At 51.7% G+C, this 22,692-nt stretch overlaps 1 protein-coding gene across 1 annotated transcript; it reads right to left on the bottom strand.

Moving 5' to 3' along the window:
- Positions 1 to 315: 315 nt before the first annotated feature.
- Positions 316 to 2,286, bottom strand: TLX2 (T cell leukemia homeobox 2). Its single transcript, XM_070949184.1, has 3 exons — positions 1,914 to 2,286; positions 836 to 1,073; positions 316 to 532 (listed from the first exon to the last, which is right to left on the bottom strand). The coding sequence occupies exons 1-3, from the start codon at positions 2,284 to 2,286 to the stop codon at positions 316 to 318; spliced, it is 828 nt and encodes a 275-aa protein (XP_070805285.1).
- Positions 2,287 to 22,692: the final 20,406 nt, after the last annotated feature.

Raw genomic sequence — 22,692 nt, 5'->3', positions numbered from 1 at the left:
CCATCTGCTTTGCGTTGGGTTCCCACTTGCTGGACTATCCATGCCGGGGGACGTGCAGCCTTCATCCCTCTCCAAGCCCCACGTTTCCTGCGGGTGCGGTCTGCAAGCACAGAAGGCCGGCTACCGCCCAGCTGCCCGGTAAACCGGCCACTTCCAGGCCTCCTTGCCACCTGGAGTCTGGGCAGAGGGCTCGGAAGACGCCCTGATGAATCCACTCGGTTCCGAGCAAGCTGCTCCCTCGCAGTGAGCGGCGCAGATGTGCAGGATGCCTCTGCCAGCCCGTGAAGGAGCCCCCATGCCTATGCGTGGTTCTGCTCACACCAGGGTGGCGGCTCCCGAGACTGAGGTAACCTCGTGGTTCTCTGCCCAGGGCTGCAGGTTCTGCAGGGCGAAGAGCGAGGCGTTGTGCATACAGAGAGGGTCCTGCTGCAGCGGCTGCCCCAGACTCTTCGGGAAGGGGTCTGGCTGGAGGTGCAGCATCAACCGGCTGGCCTGCTGGCGCTCCGCCTCTCGATCCTCCGCCGTCTGTCGCCTGTTGGAGAGACCGGAACGGCGTCAGCGTCTGAAAGCATGGATGAGCAGACGCCGGAGTTGGCTGCTTGGAACCGGTAAGGGGAAGGGAACGCTGAGCATGAGCAGAAGGGGGCTCCCGCTCCGCCCGCCACCGGTCCCTCGTCCCAAACCCTCTGCGGGTGCTAGAGCGTCAGAGCCGCCCTTTCCGAACTCAGCCCCTCTTTCTTCGCCGGAAGAGAATCGCCCTAAGCAGCCTCCGATCGCAGGGCTCCGCAGCCCGTCCCCCGGTTCCTTCCGCGCACCCCCTTCCCCGCCCCGGTACCTCCACTTTGTGCGACGGTTCTGGAACCACGTCTTGACCTGGCCGTCGGTCATCTTGAGCGCTTTGGCCAGGGCGGCTCGCTCGGCGGACGCTAAATATTTCTGCCGGTGGAACCGCTTCTCTAATTCGCAGATCTGCACTCGGGAGAAGGACGTGCGCGGCTTCTTGCGCTTGGGCGGAGTGCGATTCTGATACGGGTGGCCGACTCGCCTGGCCACGGAGAAGGGCGGCAACGCGGCTACGGGCAAACCAACAGAGCGGAGTTCCTGAGATTCGGAAGCACCGAAGCAGATCGTGGTGGCTACAGAGATCTTAGCTTCCAGGATCCACCCCAGGACGCACCCCACGAGATTCCCTCAGCTCCCGAGAACGAGAGACGGGCGGGTCGTCTCCCTTCCGAAGGGGGAGGTCAGAGTGATCGGGGCGGCGGCAGCTGCCTTCCTTCCCGGAGGCTGCCCTTGCGCTTGATCAGAGGTTCCGCTGCACGACCTAGAAACTGCCGTTTGGCTCCCTAGATTGGTGGCGCTTGGGACTCTTCGGGGGGGGGGTGTCAAAGAACCCTACTTTTCTGTCGCAGCCAGGGGCCTGGAGAGCCGGCATGAGCCAAGCGCTGCCCCAGCGCACCTCGTCCCAATGCAAGTCTGCTAAGCAAAGACTAGTTGGAGCGAGATAGAAACGCGCGCTTCCCCCGCACCAAGAAAACGGTTCCTTTTCCTCACAAGTCTCTCGAAAGCAGCTTCCTCGGGACCGCTCCCTGATGACCACCAGGTCGCCTCTTCCCGCCCCCTCCCAAAACTGGTTTCTTTCTCGGGCAGCCTCGGGCAAATGTCCCCGATTCTCTGTCTGAAAAGGCTTCGCCTAGTGGCCATCTCCCCTCCGCGGCCAGCGAAGGCGAGCCTTTACGCTCAGGAAATCCTTCGGGCCGGTGTTCCAAGGGTCCCTTCTGGGACCCCTACCTCGCTCCCCACATTTGCCGACCGTTTGTGTATAGTTGAGCCTCCGAGTCCCGCGGCTTTGGCCGAAGATGGGGGGGGGGGCATCGCCTCCTCAGAGGGCTCGAGCCACGAACGCCGCTCACCTGCCATCCGGTCCTTGGTCAGTCGCCTGCTGTGCTCCATCCAAGGGAAGGGAAGGCTGGCTCCCGCCGGCCGAGGATGAACGGCCACGGAGGGAATCGGGCGGTGCGCGGGCACTCGGATCACCCTGCTGTTGCCGGCCGAGGCCTCCGGGAGAACGTACGCCCCGAGAGAGCACGCGGGGCCATATTCCGCCTCGTAGCCGCTGCTTTGAAGGGCAAGATCGGCTTCCCCGTGGCCCTCGAGGACTGCTGTTTCGCCGACGCAGTTCTGCGGCGGGGGGCAGCCCAGAATCTGATCGATTCCGAAGCGAATGGGCTCGGGGGGCTGTGGCGGTGTGGATCCCGTCTCCCGCTCCAGCCCCAGGGCTTCCATTCCGCGCCCTCAGCAGCTGGCGCGGTTCTCCCCAGCAGCCCTCCGGCAACCCAGTTCCGTACTCAGGCGCGCCGCTCCCCGGGCGCCACGCCAGGAGCAAGGCCACCCCACGTTTGTGGAAGGCAACATCGCGCTGTGGTCAGGGCCTGCAAGGGGACCGTCGGAGCGCCACCCGGACCAACCCAGAGGCACGGGCTGCTCCCGGAGATCGCAGGGGGGGGCCTGAGCTGCAGGCGGTTTTCTCTGAGAAGCCATCTCCGCCTGCCAAAATTCTCTGGCTTCAGCCCTGTGATTGGTGGCCGCTAGCAGTGATTGACAGGCCATTGCCAGGGGGTGGGGGCGGGTCGCGTGTCACATCCAGGGGAAACCGCCGTACCTCGGTTTTCTCCACCCTTGTGCGCCCCCTCTCCCAATTACGGAAGCCGAGGAGGAGACTCTCATTTTCTCAGCCTCCCCAAGGCCACAGTTCCCCCTGCAGATCCAAAAGCTCCACCCGGACAGCAAGAGGCTACCATTTATCCAGACAGCCCCTTTGGCCTCGGACTTGGGGCTGGGAAAACCTAGTCTCGGCAACAGGCGCTACATTCCAGCCTCGCCGGCCCTTTCTGCCTACAGCCGCTCTCTGTTTCCAGCGCCCGGATTAGCAGCTCTCTTGTCACAGAGGTCTACGGTCGCTTTTCTTTTCAACGCCAACCAGCCGCCTTCCATTGCAGCCCGGACCGGCCGCCCCCCACTGGGCCATGAAAAAGTTCCCCGGCTCAGAGGGCGCTCCCGAGTCAGGGCCGGGAGCGGATCGAAGACACCGACTCTCCCCACCCACTCATCTGCGCCCAATCCCCAAAGCCCCAGTCACAAGTCCTGGCGGCGGCTGCCTTTGCTCCCTCATGCCCCATCTGAAAGCCCAGGGCAGAGCCAGAAGTCACTGGTTCTAAGGGCCTGGTGAAGGCCGGGCGTTAGAGGAAGCGCCTTCCTTTTCTCCCCAACCCGGGACAAGCCAGATTCGTCCCCTCTGTTGTCGATTAAGTAGCGACGGCGCAAGAGGAACATCGGCCCCCACCCCCGCCCTTAATGAGCCAGGTTTCCTCTCCAGGCTGAAGGCGCCCTTCCCCTCCATTGAGCGGAAATGCCCAGGAGGAGCCCTCGCTGCCCTCTCGACCGCTTCGCGAGCGGAGAGAGAAAATTCCGTGCTAGAACCCGCGAAACCTCGGAGGAGGTGAGCATGGAACAGGCTCCAGATGCCTCGGCAACCTGTCTATCCAGCAGCTTCTTGCATTCACCGGAGGCCCCCTTCGTTTTCAGCAGCCTGAAATGTCTTTTCCTTGCAAAAATAAATAAATAAAACAAAAACAAAACAAAACAAAACAAAAGGAACAGCGAGCGGCTGCCGGGCGGGTCCGAATCTGCTGTGAACTTCCTGAATTTTTCAACATCCCAAAACCGTTTTTTCCTTAGAATAAAAATTAGGATCAGAACAGCAGCAACGAAACGGCGCAAGGTGTGACATGAAAAGCCCCAAAAGGTCATTCGGAACTCTTCTCGGTCGGATGAGCTGCCTGTCTTAGAAACCCGGATCTTCAAGTCGCTACAGAAAGGCGCACTTGAATCGTTGTGCGACCCGCAGCGGCCCAAGGAAAGCGGGATCAGAACAGAAGAAGATTCTTGGATGAGAAGCGAAATGTTTTCGAGGAAAAAACAAAGTCCAGTTGTCTTTTGCAAAAGCACCTTTGGGACAACCATGGCCTGGATGGCTGAGAACCTCCATAGACAAGCCGGCACAGCCAGAGAAGCCTCCGGAGGCATCACGGGAGCGGGTCAGTGGTTCTGAGTTTCTCATTTATGTAAATATTGAAGCAGTTTACAATAGTGTGTAACATACTTACTTAGTATTACTTAGTATTACTTTCAGTAATAATTAAAATGATAATAAAAAGAAATTCGTTGTTCTACTAATCTTAATTGGAGCCCTCAGAGTCATAATTTAAAGGATTTCCTCGCTATTTTGAAATAGTGAAATTATCAAAATAATTTTACAAAAATAATATTTTACAAAGAGTAAGCCACCCTACTTGAAATTGCCTATAATTCTTAGAGACTATCTTAGGTCCTTGGTTGGGACTTGAATAAAGTTTCCACCAGGCTTAGACTGTGAATCTAACTATAGATTACCCGCAAATAATTATAATATAATTGCAGCAGCTGCTGCCCCCCCCCCCTCCCCACCCCTTTCTAGAGCGATCCCAAGGCAGTCAATTTGGGGTGTGAATGGCCACCCAGGAAAACTTTCCCGCTGGGAATTCATGGAGCTCGCAAAGATTCACATATGAAGGGGCAAGAACGGAGAGAAAGAGGGAGGCTGCTTTCAGTAGCGGCAACGCCAGGGCCCTGCAATATCTCGGGCCCACGCGTGCTCGGAGGGGATGCACAGGAGATAATTAGACGGGCCCCCCCACCTGCCACGACTGGCGCAGGGAAAGACACCCCAGCAAGGTCCCCCCCCCGAAAGAATCCAGAAGGGAGGGGGGCGTTTTGGGCCGATGCAGCCTGGCCCAGCTGCTGCCCCTGCCTCAGTGGTTTTCGGTAAGGGAGAGGTTGTTTTCTCTCCCTATCAACCCTTCCCGTTTGGCGACCTTGTCTGCTCTTAATAAGACAAGTAAAGTATGCAGGGAGGTGAGGTCTGTAACCAACAGCCTTCGGGGATGTGGGGAAGACACTTGTACAAAAAGAGCCAGTCTGAGGCTGTGGGTTTGCAATTAACGGGGGTTGATCACCATTCATTCCTCTCCCGTCCCCCCCCCCCCCCCCAGAACAAGGCAGAAAAAGCAGTTTCAGCAGGAAGACATTTCAGGAAGGCGCGCTTTGTGGTGGTTCTCCCTGCAGATCAGGAAGGGAGTCACGAATGGCAGAGGGAAGAGGAAACCCGTCCCCTCCAGGGCAGGCCAAAACTGTTGCGGAGGTTGGAAGATGTGGCCCTTTCTTGGCGTTCAGATAGCCTGGAACTTTAGTGGGCCCTGATCATAGGATGTCAGCCTTCTCCCACCCTTTGCCCAGGTCTGTGCTGAACAGACTGTTCCCCTTTGGGAAAATAGCCAACGCTTGTGTGGTGTCTAAAGGGCCTGTGCCACAAGGACAAGGGTGGTTTCTTCCGGCCAGTCCTCAGTTGCCTGGCACTCAGCAATGCCTCTGCCCCCTACCCCACCCTACTCGTCCCCGGAAGTCCTCCTTTCTCCCTTGGGGAAAGAGCCCAGGGAAACCGAGGGAGTGGGAAAGACTGCCCTGGATTGATTGCCTTTGGTAGAAGAGGGAAGGAGGCAAGCGGGGAGCCTGACAGCTTTCAAGGGTCTCTTATTAGAGTCAGGATGATGACTGGAGCAGAGTTTTGCTACTGCTTACCACGTGTGTTTCCTCAACTCAAAGGGTGGCATCCTTCAGTTCTTTTGGAAAGGAGGTCATTTATGTCTTTCTGGCCAGTGTCCAGTCATCATGATGTCTGGGGGCAATGACAAGGGCAAAGAAGGTACGGGCTGTAGGCAAGCCACCCACTCTTGGGCCTTTGACTGACGAGCAGTGATTCCAAAACAGCTTTTGTGTTTCCTAAATGAACGCATTTCTGAGATGTGCAGAATACACAAATCAACTAACCCACCCAAATACCACAAGAAACCTTACTAAGGAAATAGTTATGAGCCTCGTTTCTGCTGCTGAGTGGAGCAGCATTCAGTTCTCACCCAGAACCGTGCAGGGTTGTGTTTCGGTTTTCCCCACCCAGGAATCCTACTGATGCTGCAGTTCCCCATTGCGGCTGCTGCATCAAACTTCTGGCACGGAAGCTCATGCCCACCTCCTTCACCTGCTGCAGTGGACAGCTTCCTCCCTCAAGCCTTGCAACTGTTTGCCACAGTTCAGGGAGTGAAAGCAATTCTGTGCCCAACAAGCACGTTTCCTCTGAGTAAAAGAGAGGGGGAATGGGTGAGCCAGCAGCCTCCCCATCCATCAGGAAATTGCATCTGGGGATTGTATGGAGTGGGAGGGGGGACTGGTCTAAGTTCTTCAGCCTTCCCTGTGGCAGGGCGGTGGCCAACGCTGTGGCATTGGAGGGCAAAGCTTGGAGACCCAGCTAAAGAATGAAGCCTGGTGGTGGTCTAGGCAGTGTAGGAGACCTTTGAGGAAGGGGAGATGGTTCTCTGGACATTCAGGCTGAACCCTTTGCTGACACTGCAGTGCTGGGCAAAACCAATCTCTTTCCAAAAGATAAGAATAGCAGCCCAGTTCCTGAGGAGGGCACCTCTGGGGACAGTTCCTGATTATCCAGTTATTCATTGCCCAGGATTTAAGCAGCACCTGCTTCTTGCTTTGCCAGAAGAAAGGAGGACGTTAAGCTGAAGGGTGAGGACTTTAACCCAGCACAACGAGGGCTACAGATTTGTTCTCCTCCAGCCCAGCCCCACCCCCCAAGCCACCTCCTCACCAGCTGAGTCAGACCGAGGCCAGGTCAGAGCCGCATCTCAGCATCACAGGAAAAGACAATGCACATACCCAACTGGAGAAACTGAGATTAGGAAGTCAACTGGCTGGTTTGCCGCCCCCCTCACCCCAGTTCCTGTTGGAAGTCCTCTTCCTCCTCCATGGCAGGGTCTGTTTCCAGGAGCAGCCTCAGCCTTCCTTATGACTCACAGCACACTGGGCCCCAGGTCAGCAAGTGACTTTGCCTGGCTTTGCAAGCGACCTGTTGACTAGCCAAAGGCCTGGCTCTCTCCCGTTGAGCCGGACCTGGCCGAGGCCAGAAAGGGAAGTGGGCCCCGGCAGCCTCTCCTCTCTCTGCCACCAGATGCTCCTGCACCAGGCACTGGGTTGGGTCAGTCTGGCTGGTGCCGCCTCTCTGAAGGCGGCTGTGAGTGCAAGTGCCAGCTGTGGGATCTCACAGAAGCCAAGTCGTGTTCTTATCCAGTGCAGTTTGCAATGGCTTTTCACTGGGTTTCTGGGGCAAGTGAACTGGCATGACAAGGGCAACCAACCCAAATGGCAAATCCATATCCACAGTCCGGCTCTTGAAAGACCGAGTGTGAAAATCGGGGAAAAACAGTATTTCAGCACATTACAAAAAAATTGAATTGAGCTTCTTTCTTCACTTTTTACCTGACCAGTGCATATGATATGAGGAGCTGCTGGTCTTCTATTATCCGGCGTTTGAACGGTGTAATTTTTCCTCATCTGCTGTCAACAGCAAGTCAGGTCAATTCACTTTCCAGCTTGTATTAATTTATATGCCAATTATATGCAGAATGTGAGCATTTCGAAGCACGTTTATTTTAGTCTAAGATTCAGTTTGCTTTGAGGATTTGCCAAAGTTACTTCAGGAAGTGGCTCTTTCCTCAACACTCTGAAATCAATCATGGAGCATTGTTTTTTCTTGTAAGTTTTTTTTTTTTTTGAATCTTTATGTCCTTATTGTTTTATATTTGGGGCAAATATTCATCACTGAAACCGAAGGATTGTATTTGTTCCCTTTCTTTACTAAAGGCAATTAAAATCCAAGCTAAAATCTTGTTTCAGAAAAAGTGCCTTTATTTTCTTGCCACATGTTCTTATTCATGGCTCCTTTTTCTTCGTGGTTTGGAAGGCGGGTGTGTGTGTGTCTCGGGGGTTCTTTGGACAACCTTGTGCGGCGGGGGGGGGGCGCAATTTTTCTTTCACTCTGCTTTATTCAAAAGGGGAGCGGCAACGCTAACCAACAGGCGTTCTTGGCCTCCTCACCTCCCTCCTTACCGGAAATCAAACCGCAGTGCAGAGAGCTGCCTTAAAACGGCTCCCCAAAAATCCCTCGGACAAGGGGGGATTGGCGGCCAGGAGGGATCGTACAAAACACTTCCCTAAGCACCAGCTCACCGGGTGAAGGTGATCCGCAGGTGTATGGGGGCCTTTTTGTGCTGCCAAGTTTCCCTCTGGAAGCACGTGGTCAGAAAACCGCAGTCCCCACAGCGGAGTGTCCTGTGGGTTTGAAGTTTGGGGGATAGTAAATCTTCCAAGCTGCTATCTCTCGATCAACCGCCCAGAGAGGCTGCCCCAGCGGAGCCCTCTGCTCGGGAAAACACCACGCTCTCTTCTTTTGTTTGCAGATATGAAAAGCCGCCTCAGGGAAAGGTTTCTCTCTTGTGGTTGGGACGCGCGGGTTTCTTTGTGATTTTAACGTCGGAGGGCGAGTTTCGGGGTTGGGGGGCTGAGTTCCCCTCTCCAGGCCCAAACGTTGACTCGGTAATGCCGAGCGCACCAGAAGCCATATTGACTCCTGCAAAATTCGGTTCATTTAAGCTTGCCTGTCTTGAATTTTCGCTCCGCCCCAGTGGAGAAGGCTGAGCAGGTTCTTTCTGGGGATTCGGCACCCACCCGCGGAACCAGGCGGGACATTCAGGAGGTCGCCTAGTTCCTCAGCTCGTCGAACCAAGCGGCGGAGAGCGACGCCTACTTCGCCGTGGTCGCCGAGGGGAGAGCTCGCCTACGGCTGGGGTGCGGGATTGGGATGAGGTTCAACAACCCTCCAAAAGTATCCATTAAAAATTGCGCGGAGCCTGTTCTGCAAGTAACGGCCCCTTCCGGTCAAGAGAAAGGCTGGCGGGGGAAGAGAGGGCCCAGGGAAACCGGCTTCTGTTGCACAACAGGAAACCGTTCCCTCGTGCCCAGAAAAGGCTGTTTAAGATTAGCCGCTCTTCCCTCCCACCGCCCCGCAGCTTCCCTTACAAAGTCCGCACAGAGGCGGCTCGACCGCGTCCACACAATACCGGGCCAACCAAAGGCCGTTTCTGCGTCTTCCAGGGCAAAGCAATAAGACTGTTCTGGTTCGCACAACCTTACTAAACCTACAGCTTTATTTCACAATCGGAGAAATCCTGGGATGGCAAGCTAGCCTCACGGACCCTGAAAACGCAGCCCCGGCAGCAGGGCATCATGCCCAGGGAACGAGGTATCCCCTTGACTGAAATGAAAATGGTTCTCGGCCGCAGCTGGGAAAGAAAGCCGGCTCGGGGGCGCAACTTTCAAGGATTCAGCGCCTCAGACAGGAAGCCAAAGAGCCGGGAACAGAAACGGCCTCAGGGTGTCTTCCCCCGACACCCCTTTTCGTGGGTACAAAGTAGGCGAGAGCGGCTGGCACCGAAACCAGTAAACGTTCCGGAGGCGGGATTCGGCCGCCTACACTGGCGGGCCAGGGCGAGCGGCGACCAAGGTGCCACGAACCTGCCAGAAGCTCCCGAGAAAAAGAATCGGGAGGGATCCCGGAGCTCGCCAAGGCTCTCCTTCAGCAAAGCCTGGGGCAAGCCTGCGCTTCCAGGAGGCGAGGGCGACTGTTCTTTCGGGCCCAGGAGAGCTGGAAGTAAGCTGGGCCTCCCGAGAAGCCAGCCAGACAGCTTGTTGCGCATTCGGAGGAGAGAGGAGCCGGGAGACGGACTTTCAGAGGACCTGCAGCCAGCCACGTCCCAATCCCGGGAGGGGGTAGCCATGTCTTTCTTGGCCAAATGAGGGAAGAGGGTTAAGCAGAAGAAGGAGGAGCCTTGGTCCGGCTCTGCTGTCCCACCAAACCCGCCAAGGACTTAGGTGCACCTCTCGGTCCCCTGTCTGGGCGGTGGCAGGTACCTGCCTGCCCAGGGGAGGGAAACGCCGGGCGGCCCGCTTACTCTCAGTCCATTCGGGGCGTGGCCAGGGGTACTCCCAATTTCGGGGCTCTCTTGCAGCAGAAGTGAGCCGAGAGAGCACCCCTTCCCCGGGAATCACCTCGCCCCACCCTTCCTCCCTCCCCACGGACAAGCGTGTTGCTGGGCGCCTTGGCTCTCTCTCCTTCGCTGCTTTGCTTGCTGCTGCTGGGTTAATTCGAGGCTAATTGAATTGCGGCGGCCGCAGATTGCATTAGTCCGGCCCTGTACGGAGTCCTTGCCCTCCCGAGGGAGCGGCTGGCGCCTCCTGCCTCAATCAGACACTTCGTAACTGCAGGAAGCGCCCCGCGCCCCCGCCCAGCAACCTGCGCACCCGGCGGGTACCCTGGCAGCTGGAGCCGCCGCAGGGCGGGACAACCAAGAGCCGGCGGGAGGGGGCTGGGTCTACCCAAGGACCAGTGGGCCTTGTTCGGGGCAGCTGGTCGCTGCAAGCCTGACTCCTGGCGTGGCGCCTTCTCCCTCTAACTGTGGCCTCTGGCCTCTTCCGCACTCTGCTTCTGGCGCGCAAGTCCAGACCTGGCCAGTGAAGAGGGCCAAGTCCTTGGGTGGCACGGTGAGGGCAAGAGTGAGCCATCAACCGGAGAAAGGCCGATCCAGTGGAGGGGGCTGTTTGAATGCTCCTCCGTGTTTGCGGCATGAAGTGGAGCTTAAAGGGAGTCCTTAGTCATGAAAATCCTTGTTTTTTTTCCTACTTTTTGGCTCTGCACTGGTTACCAGTATGCTTATTCCAAATGTCAGTTATAATTTATAAAACCCTACATGGTCTAGGGCTTGTTAACTGAGGGTCTGTCAATATCCTCAGTGTATTCTAGGAGCTCAAGTCACTGTAGTTTAGTCACCTCATAGCTTAGCTTCTTCGTGGTTTGTTTTGAGAAGCTGTTCAGTTAAGCGACCTGAAATAATTTCTGCCTCAAAAGGTGGCAGCCTGGCTCCCGCACCAGCTTCTCTGCTGAAGAGAAAGGGACGGAGCTAGTTAGTATTAAAGTCAGGGGTTTTCTGGAGAAGCATTTAGACTGAATAGTGGGGACAGAAAGTTAACTGATTCAAAATATTTCTGTCCCCAGCAATCTAAAACTAACAGGCTTGTTAGTGTTTCCAATATCCATGTTTGTGTGGTTAATAATATTAAATTGCTGTTAAGAAAAATCAAGATTTTGATAGTGTGTGCCATATCATGTGTACTAATGCTCACAGTTTAGGCAACAAACTTTGTTAACTAACAGCTGTTATATACAGGTATGACTTGCCTCTTGTTGCAATTATAGAGATGTGGTTCAGGGATCCCAATAATTGTGCTAGGATACACACTAAACAGAAAAGTGACAGGAGTTAGTGCTCCATGGATGCTGATAAAATCTGGAAGGCCATTAGTCTTTTATGTGATGCACATTAGTAAAAGTCAAAGAAAGAGAACCACACTCTGGTTCACAGCAGATGTACATAAGATAGTAAAGGAGAAAAAAAATCAGCATATAGCAGATATGAGAATAGCAGAAATGTAACTGATGGACAGGTGTACAAGAATCTACAGAGGGAAGCCAAGCAAGTTCTGAGTGCTCCTAAACCACAGAAAGAGGAGAAACTGGATTAATCTATTAAAAAGTTGAATAAAACCATTTTTAAGGTACCTTAACGGCAGGGAGGAAAAAAAAACCTGTGTGATGACCAAAATAAAAAATGCTAACAATTTTTATGTTAAGGGAGACCTGGCTATAGCAAACCATCCAAACAAATACTTTTGTTTATTTACCATCTTTTGTGTCCTGTACCCTGCAGGTGAGGAGGAGGAGGAGGAGGAGGAGAAGGAGAAGGAGAAGGAGGAGAAGGAGAAGGAGAAGGAGAAGGAGAAGGAGAAGGAGAAGGAGAAGGAGAAGGAGAAGGAGAAGGAGAAGGAGAAGAAACATCAAAAGGAGGAAGAAATTACCCCAGCAGGAGAATTTGCCCTGTTTCTTTCATTGCTATTTAGATTTCCGAGAGAGCCCGGCTTGTAAAGGAGGCTGCTGAAGCGCTGGACAGCCACGTAAGCCATACCAAGGTAGGCTGCCATGCAGAGAGCCAAGAGGAGGTTGAAGATGGCCAACTTGACCCTATCTAGGCAGTCTTGGTCTTCTCAGAAGTAGAGAACAAAAACAGGGTGGAGGATCATACGAGTCACAGCACTGCAGGTTTCTTTCCCAGGGTTTTTAGAGGAGGAGATGAGCTGCTTAAAGCTTAATAAAGCAATGAGTCCAGATAGTATTCATCCTGCAGCTCTGAGGGAACTTCTAAATGTGCTCACTGGACCATTAATTGATCTGTTGAACAGATGAAGGCCTCCCACCCAGAACTTGTGAATGTATTGTACCCATCCACAACAAGGGGGCTAGGGAAGAATCTGGAAAGAATAGGCCAGTGAGCTTAACATTTGTTGTAGTGGAATTCGTGGAATCACTCCTGGGGAAAAAAAGATATTAGTGAACATTTAAAAGTGCACAACTTGATGGACCTGAAGCAGACTCAGGGCTTTATTGAAGGAAGATCATGTCAAACTAACTTGATTAACTTTTTAAAAACCATGTCATAAGTGTTCTAGACAAAGGTGGTGCTGTGGACATAGCCTATCCCAATTTTACAAACCATTTGATACAATCCCATATAATGAACTCATTAAAAAATGTTGTGCAGGCTTGGGCTTAAACCACGGAGAAGTTCAGTGGATAGGAAGTTGGCTCAGGGATAGATTCCAGAGTCTGACTGTTAGGGTTAGGGTTAGGGTTAGGGCCAAGGTCTGAACAGAGAACAAATCACAAGTGACACACCACAAGACTCTGTCCTAGGTCCTGTTCTCTTTGTAAGTAATATAATACAATAATTGCTAGGCAAGGTTTGTCTTTTTGCTGATGACACAAAGATGTGCAATAGACTTGCCATTCCCAGGCATACCTGTAACATGCAAAATGGTTTGGCGTTGGTGGAAAATTAGGCAAAAATGTGGAAACTATGGTTCAATGTTTCTAAATGTAAGAAATGTTGAATGTAAGAAAAAAAAGTAAAATGTTGTGGGGGAGGAGCAGGGCTCAGTCCTAGGGGTTCAGTGTGTTCTAACACAAAAGAAGAAAAAGATGTAGGTGTGTTCACAGCAGATGACCACAACAACCCATGAGTGGGGCCAGGCAGCAGTGAAGGCAACCAAAATTCTGAGATGTCCCAAAGGTGATTTTTTCAGGAGGCAACTGAACTTTCTTTTTTTGCTTTGAAGATGTTTCACTTCTCATCCAAGAAGCTTCTTCAGCTCTGACTGGATGGTGGGGAATGGAAGGATTTAAACTCCTTGCAGACAACTGATTATTTGCATCCTTTTAGAGAGTCCTTGAGGCCATCTGGAGGTTTATCTATGTCCTCAGGGTCACCTGAGTAGTGCAAATGGCTGTGGAGCCTTCTTGGCTACAGAGTGCTTTTTGCCCTGTGTCCCTTCACTGTTGTAGACAAGTGCAGGGTGTTGGGAATGACTCTGTGTTGTCTGTATCTCAAACTGAAGCGCAAATGGTTCCTGTAGTATGCAATTGTTTCTCTAAATCTGTTTATACTCCCATATAATTCGAAGGGTGTTCATCCCAAAGTGCATAGCTAAAAGTCAAGGGAGATTCTCAGTCATCCCGGTCATGGTTGTCCCAAAGATGCTTTTTTTCAAGCAGTAACTGGACTTTCTGGTTTTTTTCTTTGAAGACATTTCACTTCTCATTCCAGAAGCTTCTTATTTAGCTATGCACTTCGAGATGAACACCTTTCAAATGATGTGGGAGTAGGATAGATTCAGGAGAAAGTCAAGAGCCAAGACTGATCATTGCTTAGGCCCTAGAGACTGTGGGTGCAGAGTAGGTTTCCCTCCAGCATAATCCATAATTAATACCAAGCCCCTCTCTTAAATCCTTCTGATTTAGGACAAAGGTTGTGGCCAGAGGGGATCTGTGGCCACAGAAGATTCCACTAGCTTGCACCTCCTTCCCCTGGATCCTGCCTTTTCAGGACACCAGAGGTCAGAGGGGCAGCTCAGTGAATTGCCCACCCTGCTGCATTTTTTTATTCCAGGTGTGCAGATAGAGGAAAAGGAAAGGAGTTGAGAGTTCAGTTGGGTTTGGAAGCTGGTGGATGGGAAGATTCCCTAGTCCCTTTCTTCTGCCTCGGCTCTTCTGCCTCCCCCTCCCAGAAATCAAGCCAGAATCCCTCAGGGCCGCCTGAAGGGAAGAGCAGCAGGAAAGAGGCATGTCCTCTCATTACTCCAGGGATCACAAGTGGGAAAAACGCTGTCCCTTTGCCCCATGAGACTGGCAGGCACAAGGGAGCAGCTGCTCGCTTCCTCCTGGCCGCTGAGGGCCGCCCTGGGGCAGCCAGCTGAACTTTTGGTAGGAGGCTTCCGTTCAGGTTTAGCCCTCATCTCCTTTTCAAAGAAAGCTTTCTGCTCCTCCTTGCCTTTCCGCGGTTTCCCCCTTTCTCTCCTGGGCAGCCCAAGACTGGGAGACGCGGCCTTGTGAGAGATGTGGGAAGCCCAGCTGCCGCTCAGCCTCTGCTTAGAGACGGCCTCCTCCATCTGCAGCTGTTTAATGAGTTTCTCAGGGACGGTCCCGGGCAGAGGAATTGACAGCTCATCTGGAGCAGCTCACTCTAAAGGTCCGTCGGGGGTTGCAGCAGCCTCGCCTGTCAGCCCGTTCCAAGGGGGGCAGCCTCATCAGAAGTTGTTGGTCATGCACTGCCCCAAACCAGGAAGCCTCCAGTCCAGTCTCGAGCGGCCCAGGGTGTTCCTCTCCAGTTCTTTCCCAGCGTGTTAGGGCCCCTCTCCAGCCGCAATACTAGTGCCCCCCCCTACACACATACACACAAGGCGGACCCTGGCACTGCCGGCCGCCTTGATAGGTCGGATCGCCGGACGGGCGCTGAGCTGCAAGGACTGCTCCGGCCCTTCCTTCGGGATCCACAGCCGCCCTAGACCTGCGCGCCTCCTGGAGCCGTGCTAATGGCCCTGATTCGATCAGGCCGGCTAATGAGAAACAGGCCCCGTTCTTGGCTGGAGCGGGTCCGGAGAGAGGCCGCCTGGCCTCCCAGGACTGCTTGGGGAAGGAGCCGGTCCGCCAGCAGGGAAGGGAAGGCGTGGGGCTCGGGAATGAGGAGCTGTCTCAGTTGCTGGATTGGGAGCGGCAGAAGCCCTGCCCGTATGCCTGGGGAGAAGGAGGGGTGGGAAGGCCCCGCGCCGCCGGCTGTTTCCCGGGTCTGCGCTCACTCCACCGCCCCCTTCCTCCGGGATTCGGGCAGCCAGGTGTGTCGCTCCTCCCAAAAGGCCGGCGGTTCCGGTAAAGAGCCGGAAAAGTCACGCTGCCGGGCCGCGGCACCCAGGGACGAGCGCTGGTTCGGACCAGAGCCTGTCGGGTGTCAGCCTCGGATCCTCAGAGGAGCGCCGCTGCCCTTGCGCGCGGATCGTGAGCAAAGACTCCTCGACGGTCCAGAGCACCAGCGGGCTAGTGTCAATGTCGACTGGCGGCCCCCAGGGGGAGAGCCTTTTCTGTGAGGGCACCCACCATCTGGAACGAGCTCCCCCCAGAGATACAGAAGATTCCGGATCTGCGCACTTTCCGCTGTGCCCTCAAAACATTCCTGTTTCAGCCGGCCTGGCCTAACTTTCCCTTTATATTGCTTTTTGATTTTATTTTAAACTGGGATGTCTTGAATTATCTAGGACCAGAATGTTTAGTATATTTTAATTGGTTTTTTATTATTAACGTTTGTATTACATGTATTTTTATCGTTCGCTGTTCACCGCCCTGAGTCCCTTGGGAATAGGGCGGTATATAAATTTAATAAATAAATAAATAAATAAATAAATGGGCAGGTGAGCCGAGGAGATGGCAAGTCACAGTGCGCCGAGCCTGGACCAGGAGGAGACGAGCCGCCAGCCACGCCCTTCGTCCTGGCGAAAAAGGCCGTCCGAGGGCTCGGACAGAGCACTCCCTTTCCGGCATGGGGCATGGAGAGCCAGCCACTCTGCCCCTTCGCATCGGACGAAAGCAGCCAGAAGTAGCCAAAGATGGACGTTGCCAAGAAATTGCGCCCTCCCGGCCATTCTTTCCGGCTCGCGCTCACCGGCCAAGCGGAGGAGAGCAGCCCGAGGCTCAGCAGGTGCTGCCAGCGAGCTGGGGAACCCCTTCCATGCCCAGCTGGCCAGCCATCCTTTGCTTGCTTGTGCCCCTTTCTGGAACCAAGCTTTCAAAGAGCTTGCAGGGAAAGAAGGCCCTTTGCCCCTGAGCAGAGGGGCAGAGAAGGCTTGGAAGTTTTGCAGGGGCTTCTCTTAGAGGAGAAGGCAAACTTTGCTTCTTGATTCAAATTTCTCCTCCTGCCCTCTTGCTGCTTTTACAAACCACTCCTGCATCCTTAGTGCCTGTTTTGCAAGGACAACCCACCATCCAAGGAGAACCCCAGGGCACAAGCAGCATCTCTGCCTTGCTTGGGTCAACTAGAGGCTACCCTCTCCCATGAAAGCACCAGAAGAGAATGCCCACAGCCCTCACAACTCCAGACAGTGATGTACATAGCTGGGTATCAGCAGCAGCGTATTGACCTTCCACGATGGCTTCACATTGATGTTAAAAAGCAGGGAGTGCAGACTGACTCTTGTGGCATGCTCTGAGTGGTGATCCCCTGGGGGTCTCAACACTACAACCTGCTGAAATCATTCACAGAAGAAGGAGAAGAACCACCGCTGTCCTAAACCCCCAACCTGCATTGGCATTCCAGTAAAACACCCACCGCTGACAGTATCAGAAGCTTTGGCTGAGAGCCAAAGAGAGGTGTGGCTCCCCCATCCAGGTCTCAACACAGGTTGCTCAGGAGAGTCACCAATGCTGTCTCGGTCCAGATAAAGCATGCAGGTAATCCACTCCCTCTAGGCAGCTGAATAGCTGATCTGCCACCAGAAGGGAAGGTTGGTGATGACAATTACTCAAGAACGCAGAATCAGGAGGCAGCCTGCAGAGCGCCAAAGCTGCCTTCAAGGCAACCCAACTGTTCCTCAGGAAAAGCAGCATCCACAATCTCAGAGATCCACATGGTCACTCCTCTAGCTGCTGCCCATAGTAGCAAGATGGCAAGAGCCTATAGGAGGCAGAGAACAGTCTAGACCAGGGATGTCAAACTCAATTTCATTTAGAGCTGCATCAGGGTTGTGTTTGACCTGGGGGGGTGTGCAGGGGGGCATGGCCAGCCTGATGTCACTTGTGTCGGGGGAGGGCAGCTGTGGTGGCCCAAGCGCTCTGCCAGTGAAAAAGGCTCTTGAGCTCCTTTTCGCTGGCAGAAGCACCGCAGGACGGTCCTTCGCTGTTTCCAGGGTGGCCCCATGGGCCAGATCTAAGCACCCCATTGACTGGATCTGGCTTGTTTATTAGCATCCTTCAGTCTCAAGAGACTCTGGTATCGTGCTCTGGAAGAGGTCCTAAAACAGCATCTGGTGTGACTAAAAAGGCCAATTCGAGAGTGGCTTTCCCTTCCACACTGAGAGCAGATACATTCTGTCCCCTGCCCAGCCCCCAGATTTCACTGGTTCCGGGACTGCCTCTTTGTCTCAACCTGCCAAACAAGTGTCTGCTGTATGCAAAGCTGGAGTGTTCTCTCCAGAGCACGAGGCCTGGGTAGATTAATATGGAGGATAGACTGTTACCCAAGCAGCAGATCCCCATCTCCACGTTGCTGAAATAGTCCAATGGAATGGCAAAGCCGATATGATTAGTTCCAGCTGCGTCGCAGGAGTTACCAGAACGTGATTGTACACAGTCACGAACTGCTTCTGGGACTCTGGCTCTGGATTTTGCCTTGAGGTTGACTCCTGATCTGGCCTGTGGGCCTTGAGTTTGACACCCCTGGTCTAGACTCTAGATAGTGGTCCATCTATTCCCTTGGAGTTCATATCCCAGTCACCACTATAGACTGTTGCTCTCTGTGCTTGGTTGCTTTCTTGTAGATGTTTCATTACCAAACCAGGTGACATTGAAGTAGCACCAAAGATGTTACATAGGTGGGTAATGAAATGTCTGAAGGAAAATAGTCAAGCCCAGAGAGCGCCAAAGACCCACACAGTTCAACCCAGAACTATTCTCTATTCATCAGTACTATGGACTCTGCCTACATGGAATTAGTTCCGCTGTGAACCCAGGGGGCTCTGTTGGCAAAGGGCTGTGCAAATAGCTCATCTCCCACAGTGACCAGGTGGGAGATGAGTTAGGGATGAGCTCTGAATGACAGATGGCCATCACCAGTGTTGGCCAAAATGAAGCTCCAGAAATGATGCCTGCACTGATGTTGCAGAAAAATGAAAAGTTAATTGATTGAAGTTCATTTTTTAATCTTTCTCCACCATCAGTGACGGCATCATTTCTGGATCTTCATTTCTGGATGGTCTCCTTAATCAAGGCAACAACTAGGAACTGAATCTAGAAAAAGGCCATTTGGGGGCGATAGAGGTCCACCCCAACTTACCTCCATCAGTCACTGAACTGAAATGCTTCCTGGAAAGATCCCAGTTGCCTACCGGCAGATCCACCATCCCAAGGAGGGCACAGGTGGTTCTTAATTGCAGCTGGATCAGGGCCCGATCAGACCAGAGCAACCAGGTAATAAAAAGTCCACCTATTTGCAGATCACTTAACAGAATAACAGAGCTGGAAGGGCCTGTAGAGGTCTTCTAGTCCAACCCTTGCTCAAGCAGAAGACCATCTACCATTCCAGACAAGTGGTTGCCCAGTCTCGGCTTAATACAAGGTCTAAGGTGGTATGTCTCTAGATGAGCCTGTGACTGCCATGGAGGCCATGAGGCAATAGCCCCCAAGGCAGGAGATTGTCACCACCAACCAAAGGAGGGAGAGGTCACTCAATCAGGAGCTCAGTTCCTCTGTCTCCTTATGGAATAGAACAGAATAGAATTCTTTATTGGACAAGTGTGATTGGACACACAAGGAATTTGTCTTAGGTGTATATGCTGTCAGTGTACATAAGGAAAATAAAATACATTCATCAAGAATAAAAAGATAGGAAAGTTAAGGCTTTTTGGATAAAAATTTGGTGGGTCATGCAGAATGTTTTGAAGAAAAAAATTCAATTTTCTCCACAACTGTTTTTATTGGGTATAGTTAAGGGTTTTACATCGGGTGAAACAAAATTGATATTGTATATGATAACAGCAGCAAGATTGTTGATAGGTAAATATTGGAAGAATGAAGCTTTGCCCACAATTGAGGAATGGACTTTGAAGATGGCCAGTTTTGCAGAGATGGTGAAGATTTCAGCTTATTTAAAAGACTGTTCACAAGAGACTTATGAGTGGGAATGGAAAAGGTGGATAGAATATGTTCAGAACAAATATCAAACTAGAAAGTATCAAATAGCATTTATTTGAAAATAATGTACTAGAAATTTTTTTAATGTAATGAGATAAAGAGGAAAATTATACAGGGGAGGGTGGGGTTCAAGTTTATATATAAGTGTTATATTAGGGTTCTTTATGAGTATGAGTATATTATAGGGAAGTCTGGGGGGAGGGGAGGGTTAGGGAGGGTTAGGGAGGTTGGGAAGTTTGGGGGGGGAGGTGGGGGGGAAAAAGGGGTGAAAATGTAATTGTAAAACTTTTGCAATAAAAAAAAAAGAATAAAAAGATACAACACTTAGTGATAGTCAAGGTTACTAATAAGCATCAAATCATACTAGGAAATAAATAAAACTAATATAATTGAAAGATACAAGCAAGATGTTTATAGTAATGTGGGAAGAGATAGATATTAGTAAGGAAGAGAATAATAATAATATACGGTCTTAGTAAATTATTTGACAGTGTTGTGGGAATTAATTGTTAAGCAGAGTGATGGCATTCAGGAAAAAACTGTCCTTGTGTCTATTGTTTTGGTGTGTAGTGCCGTATAGCATCTTTTTGAGGGTAGAAGTTGAAACAATTTATGTCCCTCTTTTTGACTCGTGCAGTATACGGGTCCTCAATGGAAGGCAGGTTGGTAGCAATTGTTTTTTCTGCAGTTCTAATTATCCGTTGAAGTCTGTGTTTGTCTTGTTTGGTTGCAGAGCCAAACCAGACAGTTATGGAGGTGCAGATGACAGACTCAATAATTCCTCTGTAGAACTGAATCAGCAGCTCTTTGGGCAGTTTGAGCTTTCTGAGTTTGCGCAGAAAGAACATTCTTTGTTGAGCTTTTTTGATTATGTTTTTGATGTTAGGTGTCCATTTTAAGTCTTGAGATATGATAGAACATAGAAACTTGAAGGACTCTACTGTTGATACTGTCTAGTATTGTAAGAGGTGATAGTATAGGAGATTTTCTTCTAAAATCCACCACCATTTCTATGGTTTTGAATGTGTTTAGTTCAAGATTGTTCTGGTTGCACCACAAGGCTAGTTGTTCAACCTCCCGTCTGTATGCAGATTCATCGTTGTCTTGAATGAGACCAATCACCAATCACTGTTGGTGATCTGCAAACTTCAGTATTTTAACATTGGGATCTTTTGAAATACAGTCATTGGTATAGAGAGAGAAGAGAAGTTTAGTTTAGTTTAGTTTAGTTTAGTTTAGTTTAGTTTAGTTTAGTTTAGTTTAGTTTAGTTTAGTTTAGTTTAGTTTAGTTTAGTTTAGTTTAGTTTAGTTTAGTTTTATTTGATTTATATACCGCCCTACTCCCGAAGGACTCAGGGCAGTGAACAGCCACAAGATAAAACACATAAATACAAAATTTAAAAGCAAAATAAAACCGAATTAAATAATTTGGCCGAAGACAGATTTAAAACACCCCACTAATTAAAAACAAATTAAAATTTGTATTTTAAAAAGGGAAAAAAGGGAAAAAGGGAAAAAAAATTAGGCCAGACCCGCCTGATGGAATAAAAAGGTCTTGAGAGCGCGGCGGAAGGTGCGTAGATCCGGGATCCTCCGTATCTCCGGGAGGAGCTCATTCCAGATAGTAGGTGCCCCCACAGAGAAGGCTCTCCCCCTGGGAGCCACCAGTCGACATTGTTTGGCTGACGGCACCCGGAGGAGCCCCTCTCTATGAGAGCGTACCGGCCGGTGGGAGGCTACTGGTGGCAGCAGGCGGGCCCATAGATAACCAGGTCCTAAGCCATGGAGCGCTCTGAAGGTGGTAACCAAAACCTTGAAGCGCACACGGAAGACCACTGGGAGCCAGTGCACCTCGCGCAGGAGAGGTGCTACATGGGAACGCCATGTCGCTCCCATAACCACTCGCGCAGCCGCACTCTGCGCCAGTTGGAGCCTCCGGGTGCTTCTCAAGGGGAGTCCCATATAGAGAGCGTTGCAGTAGTCCAGGTGGGAAGTGACGAGGGCATGAGTGACCGTGCGTAAGGAGTCCCGATCCAGAAAGGGACGCAACTGGCGAATCAGGCGAACCTGATGAAAAATCCTCCCGGTCACGGCCGTCAAATGCTCTTCTAAAGACAGCCATGAATCCAGGAGGACGCCCAAGTTGCGAGGCCTCTCCGTGGGGGCCAGCGATTCACCCCCAATAGTCAGAGATGGCACCAACTGACTATATCGGGACGTTGGAAACCACAGCCACTCGGTCTTGGATGGGTTGAGCCTGAGCCTGTTTCTCCCCATCCAGATCCGCACGGCTTCCAGGCACTGGGACATCACTTCAAGGGCATCGTTGGGGTGGTCTGGGGTGGAGATGTACAGCTGAGTGTCGTCAGCATACTGATGGTACTTCACCCCGAAACCACGGATGATCTCGCCCAGTGGGTTTACATAAATGTTGAACAGAAGGGGCGAGAGGACCGACCCTTGTGGCACCCCACATATGAGGCGCCTCGGGGTCGACCTCTGCCCCCCTGCCAACACAGACTGCAACCGGTCAGAGAGAAAGGAGGAGAACCACCGCAACACGGTGCCCCCCACCCCCACCCCTTCCAACCGGTGCAGCATGATACCATGGTCGATGGTATCTAAAGCCGCTGAGAGATCTAATAGGACCAGGACAGAGGAGCAATCTCTGTCCCGAGCCCTCCAGAGATCATCAACCAATGCGACCAATGCCGTTTCCGTGCTGTACCCAGGCCTGAAGCCCGATTGGAACGGATCCAGATACACCATTTCAACTTTGATTTAAAATTTAAATTTACCATTTAAAATTTGATTTTAACTGGTTTTTTAAATTTTTGTATTTATGTATTTTATTGCTTGGCTGTTCACTGCCCTGAGTCCTTCGGGAGTAGGGCAGTATACAAATCAAATAAAACAATAAAACAAACCATTTCATCCAGGTGCTGGGGGAGCTGTCGTGCAACCAGTGGAGACAGTGGAAGTGGAGAGAGCACACAGCCCTGGTGGGCTCCTGTACTAATTGTGCAGGTATCTGATGTGATTTTGCCTAGCTTCACCTGTTGCTTCCTGTCTGTTAGGAAGTTTATGATCCATTTACAAGTGTGGTCAGGTACAGCTAGCTGATTTAGTTTAGTTAGAAGAATATCTGGAATGATGGTATTGAATGCTGAGCTGAAGTCTACAAAGACTTCAGTTCAATTCAATTCATTGAGATTCAGGACTTCAAAGGAATTGAATTGAATTCATTGAGGTTCAGGACTTCAAAGGAATTCTTGATGTTCTTGAAAATTGTGGGTAAAACTTGAGATCTTGTCACAGACACCGGCTTGCTTTTTTCTTCTTTAGCTTAACTT

This window comes from Pituophis catenifer, unplaced genomic scaffold (assembly GCF_029215685.1).
Source record: "Pituophis catenifer annectens isolate HBS135680 unplaced genomic scaffold, rPitCat1.0.hap2 SCAF_8, whole genome shotgun sequence".
In the NCBI taxonomy this organism is placed as follows: domain Eukaryota; kingdom Metazoa; phylum Chordata; class Lepidosauria; order Squamata; family Colubridae; genus Pituophis; species Pituophis catenifer.
The sequence above is the reverse complement of the archived record's forward strand: the minus strand, read 5'-3'. Positions and strand labels throughout refer to the sequence as shown.

Coding starts and splice junctions, on each gene's coding strand:
- TLX2 (XM_070949184.1), bottom strand. CDS start 2,286: ATGGAAGCCCTGGGGCTGGAGCGGGAGACGGGATCCACACCGCCACAG. Junction 1,074..1,913: donor GACCAAGGACCGGATGGCAG/GTGAGCGGCGTT, acceptor GTTTGCCCGTAG/CCGCGTTGCCGCCCTTCTCC. Junction 533..835: donor AACCGTCGCACAAAGTGGAG/GTACCGGGGCGG, acceptor TCTCTCCAACAG/GCGACAGACGGCGGAGGATC.